Source organism: Drosophila obscura, unplaced genomic scaffold, assembly GCF_018151105.1.
Source record: "Drosophila obscura isolate BZ-5 IFL unplaced genomic scaffold, ASM1815110v1 contig_4, whole genome shotgun sequence".
Taxonomy (NCBI): Eukaryota; Metazoa; Arthropoda; class Insecta; order Diptera; family Drosophilidae; genus Drosophila; species Drosophila obscura.
In genome coordinates, this window is record NW_024542828.1 from 7,555,772 (window position 1) to 7,564,227 (window position 8,456).

The 8,456-nt window shown below is 42.6% G+C and overlaps 1 protein-coding gene across 1 annotated transcript; it reads left to right on the forward strand.

Annotated features, from left to right (window-relative positions):
• The first annotated feature begins 4,904 nt into the window (after positions 1-4,904).
• LOC111065528 (BUD13 homolog) lies at positions 4,905-8,329 on the forward strand. The gene is made up of 2 exons (XM_022353752.2): positions 4,905-4,955; positions 6,447-8,329. Exon 2 carries the CDS (start codon positions 6,449-6,451, stop codon positions 8,267-8,269), a length of 1,821 nt encoding a protein of 606 aa, XP_022209444.2. The 5' UTR covers positions 4,905-4,955; positions 6,447-6,448; the 3' UTR covers positions 8,270-8,329.
• Positions 8,330-8,456: the final 127 nt, after the last annotated feature.

Here is an 8,456-nt window from a genome sequence, read left to right on the forward strand (position 1 = left end):
AAAAAAACTTTCATGTTGGATGGGTCGCTTTTCTTTTGGTACAGTAGAGGGGCGTGAGTGTGGGTGGTGCTTAAGTGGGTGGCTGATTAGGCATTAGCCTTCCACCCACTTTTCTTTCCACCTCCCTCCCCACAAACATTCTAGAGGCTCTGTGGAGTTGATTGAAATAATTGTGGACGCTGCGGCGAAAATGTAAGGGGGAAAAGCGGGAAATTCCAAGCGCTAAACAGGCTTATGAATTGCCAAATGTGTAAATTGAGAAATAAATGCAAATGGCACGCACAAAATGGTCGTGACAGGTGGATGGAATGAACGGGAACGGCAATGGGAGTGAGAGTGATTTTATTTAGTTCTACTATAAAGGAAAAGCACTGTGGGAAAAGGGTAATAATACTTAAGAGCTGTGACAAGTGATTTAAATTACAGGGCTGTTGGAGTGTTGGAATATGTGCCACCAATCTGTGTCACTTCTCCGTTTTCCACATAGAAATTCTCCCATTTCTCCCATAAATCCCAAAATATATTTCCGACCAATTCATATGCCCAACAATCAATAGACAGCCCCAAAAACTTTAATCGAATCTCGAGTTGCCCCGCAAATCTGTGAACTCATTCGAATAAAAGTAATCCGCTTACCCCGTAAATTTCTAAGCAGACAGGTGTGATTTTCCCACAAAACCAAAGAGGAAAAGCCCATACGCGTTCAGAGGAAGTAATATACGATTTGGCAAGGGATTATCTAAGGGTCAGGAGGAGAGGGAGGCATCCTAATCAACAATTGCAATTGCTGCCCCTCGATTAACGTCAAAAAATATATCCAACATTGTTTCAGCCTTGCCTGTCTATTAGGTTTTCCATTAAAGGAGATACCGATCAGGACACACGCCGCTCTCTGTGCCAAGGATGCACGCATATGGGACGCAACTTGAAACGTAAATCGAATAAAAGCAGGCCCCCCCAAAGTAAAAGCAGTTACCAATAGCTAAAGACTTCAAGCCTTCCATTCCCTCAGAGAATGTGTGAAAGGAGGTTCCACTACGAGTATGTGTAGCAGAGGTCCTGGCAAATGCAGTGTGTGTGTGTGTTGGGGGTTGTGCCATGACAACAATGGCATTTTGATACTTTTGTATGAGATTTAATGAAATTTGAATCCTTTTGTTGAGTGGAATGACAACAGCAAGGAAGCTGCCTGGGAAAACCCAAGCAGGCGGGCGCAGAAGGAGCAGAAGCGACATGCCGAAGAAGCAGCAGGAAGCAAGACGCAGGCAAAGAAGACAACGATGGAGCCAGCTTCCTGCCTGTGGGCAAGTTTCGTGTAGACTGCACTTGCAAAAAAAAATTAATTTGTTCATTAATTTTCGAAACTTTTGTTAATGATGAAATGGAGTTTTTTTTATTATTTTTATTTATTATTATTTATTTTATTATTATTATTTATTATTTCACTTTTTTTTTGTATTTATTTTTTTTTTTTATTATTTTTATTTATTTTGATTTATTTTTTAAATATTTTAAATTTATGAATTTATCATGATTTTAATTAACAAATAAATAAACAAAAAATTCGCAACGAAATATTTTTCATATTCTTTTAATGGAAGTGTCTTTTCGATATCTCAACAAAAACTTCAACTATTTATTACTTTTTTTTCTATATATTTCTTTGCACATGCCAATTTCTCTCAGTGTGCCCTATCCAATATGCATGTAGTTAAGGTGTATATATATGTACACATACTATGGTTGTGTATAGATATTTGGGTGTCTTACAACAATAGTAAAACAATCTTCTTAATGCACACTTGGGCCTAAAGGAATTTTTCCACTTGTAAAGCGATACTTGTGCCCCACATCCTCCCCTCCCAAAACAGAGAGCCCCATCATCATTGTCAATTTGGCATTAGATATACATGTCTATATATAGAATGGAACACACAGAAGAAACATGTTAATAAACAGCTGGAAGTTTTGGTTTATTGTCATCAGAGAAAACTCTCTCTGCCTCTCTCTCTCTAGAAATAAACATCAAGGAGGGGGAGAAAGAGGCAATATGCTCGAGGGAATGCTTGCCAAAAGGGTTCCCTAGTGTTTGTTTGGGGTGGGGGGGGGGGCGTAGGGCTGAGACTGAGGGTATCAATAACATTGTTGGTCCCTCCCATTCTGGTTGTTGAGAGGGAAAGCTCTGCCTTTGAAACAACATTGCTCTTCCTCAGATATTAGTTGCCTGACAGTCTTGGGAGTGGATGATGATGATGGGGTCGCCCTCTCTCTCTCTCTCTCTCTGTGGCATGATGCCTTCTCATCATGGTTGTCATCTCTACTTCGTTTTGCTCATTTCTTCCTCTCTGGCCCACATCTTCCTTGTTTGCTCCATAGTTAAAATACACTTTCAAGTTTAATTTCGTGTTGTCCAATACATTGTTGAGGTGTTTGAGGCAGGCAAATAAAAGAGTTGCAAGTGTGGAGTGTGCAACACTTGGTAATGATTTTATGCAAGCAGAAATTTGTACTATGTATAAAGCCTTGCGGAATCAATTGTTGCCATAAATATATATTTATCGATAACTTCATGGCAACATATTCAATATTTAATTATAGAAAATAAAGTAAAAACAAGTTAAAGTTTTCCATTCTATTTTGCATATTTTGGATGCACCTAAGATATAAGTAACAGCTGGCTTTTGCCATCTATCACTTGAGTAAACGAAAGTTCTGTTTTTTTTATATTTTACCCAGCTGTAATTAATTTAATAAGAATTAATTGTCTGCTAGTTCCATATATTAATTATATTCAAATGAGTAATTAAAATTCTCCAACATCGAATCGAATATATTCGATTATCCAATACACTTAATTTCCCTTAAATATCAGCAAAAAAATTCCCGAAATTCCGATTCCCAACAACAGAACACCGTACTTATAAACTTGTCCATGACTGTCACGTGTCACCGCCCCACCCCACACTCGAGAGAGTATCTTCAGACGATTGCCAATACACTACCGCACAGACACACACACACACAAACACGTATATATATACGAGTATCTGTGTTTTGCAAATTTACATTTAATTTTTGGCCCTAAACTCCAGACAAGACACCGAACATGCAATTACGAGAACTACTACCTCAATATGGAATGAAATGGAAGTGGGCATATGGTGGGCATGATGCAGGGTGGGCGTGTACCACTTTAAGGCAATTTCCCACTGAACTTTGAACTGATTCAAGAAATGCATGAAAAATGTAACATTGCTCATGTATTTTGGGGTACAGTTGATGCCAAAAAGTAAGTATAATAATATTTTATTCGTTTATTTATTTATTAGAACGTGGAAATTTAGCTAAAACAACGTTCAGGAAGTATTTGAGAAGTTTTTTTAATAAAATAAAAATGAATTAAAAGAAATCGCGGACTCCCTAGTTATGGAGAGCTGTAGGACCTATCAAGAGGTACATTAAATTCACAGAAACGTACTCCTATTAATAAATAACAAAGAAATATTTGTCTTCCAATTCCTATATAGTTTTATATGTTTATAGCAATATTAAATATTCATTTTAAATAAATAACTATAGTCCCAAGGAATTCAACAAATTAGTCACCTTTTTTGTGCGCTTTTTTTGTAGAGGTTTCCTCGCCCTTTTTGTTCGCTGCCAGTCGAAACCAGACTAAAATTTTAATTAAAAATTACTCATATGCTAAAAACCTAAAGGAAAAAAACATTTTTTAGTAGTTATCCAACCCCATCTCTCGGCACAATAGCGTGGCGAGGCGTAAGATAAATTCTGGCTTGACGCAATTTTCTGGCAAGTAGCTTCGTTTTCTTGGCTGCTGCCTTGACGAAATATTTCGTGTGGTTACTCTTTTTTGCCTGTGGAAAACTGTGCGGCGGTGGCGGTGTTTGCGGAAAAGTATGCAGCAAGTTTATGAAAATTCTTTGTTTATGCCAAGGTGTGTATGTGCGCCCCCATCCATGTCCATGTGTGTGTCTGTGTGTGTGTGCGCTTGGGAAAATTGCGTTTGGTTTGTTAATTTTGCGTTGCTTTTCCCCGTTTCTGTCAAATTTATATGCTGGTTAGCTATCCAGCAAGCAAAACTTTTCGGTTTTTGGGCTGATGAACATATATGCAGATACGACTGAGTATCTACGAGTATGACTACGCTGGTACGAGTACGAATACGAATACGAGTACGTATCTGTGTTTGTGTCTAATTTATGAGACCAGTTAAATGTGGGACAAATTTACGGCAAACAACAAAGTTCAGAGAGCAGTCGTTTTGGCATTGAGGAGAGGTTTTCAGGCAGCATAGGCATAGTATACAAAATTTCACAACATAAAATAAAGCGAATAATAACTTTTGTATGTACCACCATAGTTCATAATCCACCTTTAAGAGCCTTTACCATAAAGCCGCCAAGATCTAGGATTTCCAACAGATAGACAGACGGTAAGAACGTTTTGGTCAGCGGTTATTTATGCTGATCAAGAATACCTATGATTTGGATGGTCGAAAACATTTTCTTCTGCAGAAACGAATAAAATATTCCCAGTTTTATGATTCCCTGACGGCACCACCTCAGCCTTAGGGGAGTTTCGCATGGGGTTGCCACCCAAATCCTACCCGTCGTAAACTTTCGTGTCAGCTGTGAACCAAAATATAGGAAGAGAATGTTGTCACGACCAGAGCAGAAGTGTCAACCGAAGAACACATTTCTGATGATGCTGCAGCGCTGATTGACGCGCTCAAATTAGTTCGCCGCATAGTAGAACTTTGTTTCACGTTAAATACCCTACTTTTATAAACCGTTTATTCCACGAGTGTCACGTGCTGTAAAGATGGAAGGATGTGCCTCTCGCTTGCTCTCAACAAAAAAGAAACAAAGTAGACATAAAAATATAAGATATTGATGGGAAAGCAAACTACCAAAAGCAGGATGTATTTAGATAAGGTGAGGCACTACCAAAGATCTCTCCAGCCATAACAAGCCATAACATGACAAGAGAGAGAGAGAGATATTCAATTATAATTATTCCAATTTGCAATTATACCCCACCTTTAATAAATGCACCTTGTGTAGAAGCCCTTGCACAGCTTCACACACGCACACCCGCCGCACGTACATACATACATACATATATATTCCCATTTGCGCGCCTAAATATTTCACACACTAATATCAATTCAATTTGTTTGCATTGACATACATATGTATGAGTGCGTGTAAGACCGTGGAGACCGTGCGTGGGTGTGTGTACAAAATTTTGCCATACGCAAATAATTTATAAAATCCAAAGACAAACAAAGCAACAGTTTAATAAAAGTTAACAGTAAACCTTACCCACACAAAACGTTAAAACTTAATTCAGAAAAAAACAATAGTTTTTTCACACACGCATATGCACGTGCATAAGTATGTATGTATGCATTCAGCGACGATTCTGTTGCGAATAAAACGAACGGCGATTTGAAGGTTACTGACGAACGAAAGCGGCACTCACAACACAATAAATGCTTTAATAAATAAATCATGATCACTTTATACACTTTACACACACTTTTTCCTATTCGGACTCCTTACTTTGCACCAAGCTGCTCCTTTCCCACACAATTATCATCTGCGACACCGCGTGACACGCTGGACCCGGTGGGTGCGCTTGCACATGAAAAAAAATGAATTTACTGCATAAAATAATATGTTTTGAGATGATACATATGCACAAAACACTTGTTGCACTTCACCTTCACATACTGCCGCATTTTCCCACGCCGATCTGCCTTTTGTATGCCAATTTGCCTTTGCCTCGGGGACGCCACCGCATTGGGGATCACTCACTTTTTTTTTGCCCATTTTCAATGTTTAATCACTGCACCACTACACAACACATCACTGCGCGACAACTCTTCCGTTTAATCTACCGAATTTGACCGATTTTCGCGAGCCGAGACGCGGAGAAGACCTTCAAATGGTTAAAGATCCGATCTAAGGAGGAATTGAATTCTATAGTAATTTTCGCGCCTGCCATCGACTGACAAAAAATACCACAAGCTGCTTCTTTTTGTGACAGTATGGCAGCTCGGTCCGCCTTTTCCTTTTTCCATCAAGCTGGCAGCTCTTTATATTCCTTTAATGAAAAATATATTAATTTTATATGATTGTTATTTCAAAAAACATCTATATTAAATAATATTTAATTTAAATTAATACATATACTGTATGGTTGGTGATTTAATTCAATAAAACGGTCACAAAATCAGATTTCGGCACTCATATTGTTACATTTAAAATAAACGTGTGTAACCTCCGAATTCGTTGCGCCTATCGCACAAAAGTACCGATACCAAATAGTATCGATATGTTGCAATATCAATATAGTACCATTCCTAGCTCATGCTAAAACGTAAACAACTTCGTTTTAAATTTATTTTATCAAATTAATAGAAATGTCCATGCAAAATGGCAAAATAATCGACCAGAAGGCATACCTAAAGAAGTATCTGTCCGGCGACAAGGAGAAGAAGAAGAAAAAGAAGGACAAAAGGCACAAAAAGTCTGCGAAAGTGAAAATCATCGACGACGATGCATACGAAGATGACGGCATGGAAATGGACGAAGATCTGTTGCTGGGCGGCGAGGATGCGCCCCAAATAGTGGGCGAGTACATCGAGGACAATCCGGAGGCTGTGCGCAGCAAGTGGCGCAACATTGCCGTCAAGGATGAGGTCAAAGAGGAGGACCAGAGCGAGGCGTCTGCTGTCCAAATCAAGCAGGAGCCGGCGGATGACCAGGCTGAGGAGGAAATGTGGGGTCGCAGGGCCACTGAGGTAAAAATGAAGAAAGAACGCTCGCCCCCAGGCACACGACGCGGCGGCAGTCCCCTGGCCATAAAAATCAAGCAGGAAAAACGTAGCACCTCAAGGGATTTGAGTCCAAAGCGCAGCACGCGTCGGGCGTCCTCTTCAGGGAGGAGAAAACGCAGCACGGATCAGAGTCCGCCGAGAAAGAAAAGGGATCCAGATCAGAGTCCACAACGAAGAAGGCGAGGCAGTCCGGATCAGAGTCCACCCAGGCGCAAGCGAGACGAAGATCAGAGTCCCCCCAGGCGCAAGCGGGACGAGGATCAAAGTCCACCCAGGCGCAAACGAGACGAAGATCAGAGTCCACCCAGGCGCAAGCGAGACGAAGATCAGAGTCCACCCAGGCGCAAACGAGACGGAGATCAGTCCCCACCACGACGGAAACGCGTCAACTTGGATCAGAGTCCGCCCAGAAGAGGGCGTAGAAGCAGCAACGACCAGAGTCCGCCACGAAGAGGACGCGACTCTGACCAGAGCCCGCCCAGACGTCGTAACAGCCCCCACTCCGACCAGAGCCCGCCCAGGCGACGCAGAGATGCCGACCAGTCGCCAGATCGCATGAGAAAAGACGCGGATCAGAGCCCACCAAGAAAACGCGAACCATCTCCCGCACGTAGGCAACGCAACTCCGATCAGAGTCCACCCAGACGGCGTCGCTCAGGCAGCAGGGATAACAGAACTCGCACTAAAGAGGAATCACCGCCAGCGCGACGCAAGAGCCGCTGGGCCAAGGGCTCGCCCTCTCCGTCGCCGCCGCCAACGCACAAGCCCAAGTCGTCCAAGACGCTTGACGGCAAGATGGCTGGCCTGCAGGACGCGCAGTCGCTGAAGAAGGAGTCGGACGAGCGGCGTCGCCGTGAGCACAATTTGTTTGAGCAAATGTCCAGCGAGGTGTCGGGCCGCGATGCTGAGATTCAGATGCGCAGCACAGGCAGACGTGGACGCAGGGCACGCGAGGCGGCCGAGGAAGATCCGGCTGAGCAGCAGCGCAAGGAGGAGCACGAGAAGAAGAAGAAGGCGCTGTACGACCGCTGGGGCAAGGGCCTAAAGCAAATCGAGGATTTGAAGGTGCGCCACGAGGAAATGGCCCATGAGGCATCGAAGCCCGTCGCCCGCTATGCCAACGACGAGGATCTGGATCGGCATCTGCGGGAGCAGGAGCACGCAGACGATCCCATGCTGGAGTATATGCGACAGAAGCGCAAGAAACAGGACAAGCTGGACAACAAGCCCGTGATGCCCAAGTATGAGGGCAGTTTTCCGGAGAATCGCTATGGCATTCGTCCCGGCTATCGCTGGGATGGCGTGGACCGTTCCAATGGCTACGAGCAGCGCTGGTTTGACAAGCAGAACGAGCGCAAGGCGATGCAGGACGAGGCGTACAAGTACAGTGTGGAGGATATGTAAATGTTGAAAGGAATTTTTATATTTTTTGTTTGCAATAAAGATTCAAACGGGTGCCGCCGATAGTCGATTACTTTTTTTTTTGAATCTACAGCTGTCTTGCAGCACTGTGGAGCTGGAGCCACCTGCAACACTAGCCCTGCTCCCCACAGCAACCCTGTGTGTAGAATAGCAAAGCAAAAGCAAATGG

Coding starts and splice junctions, on each gene's coding strand:
- LOC111065528 (XM_022353752.2), top strand. CDS start 6,449: ATGTCCATGCAAAATGGCAAAATAATCGACCAGAAGGCATACCTAAAG.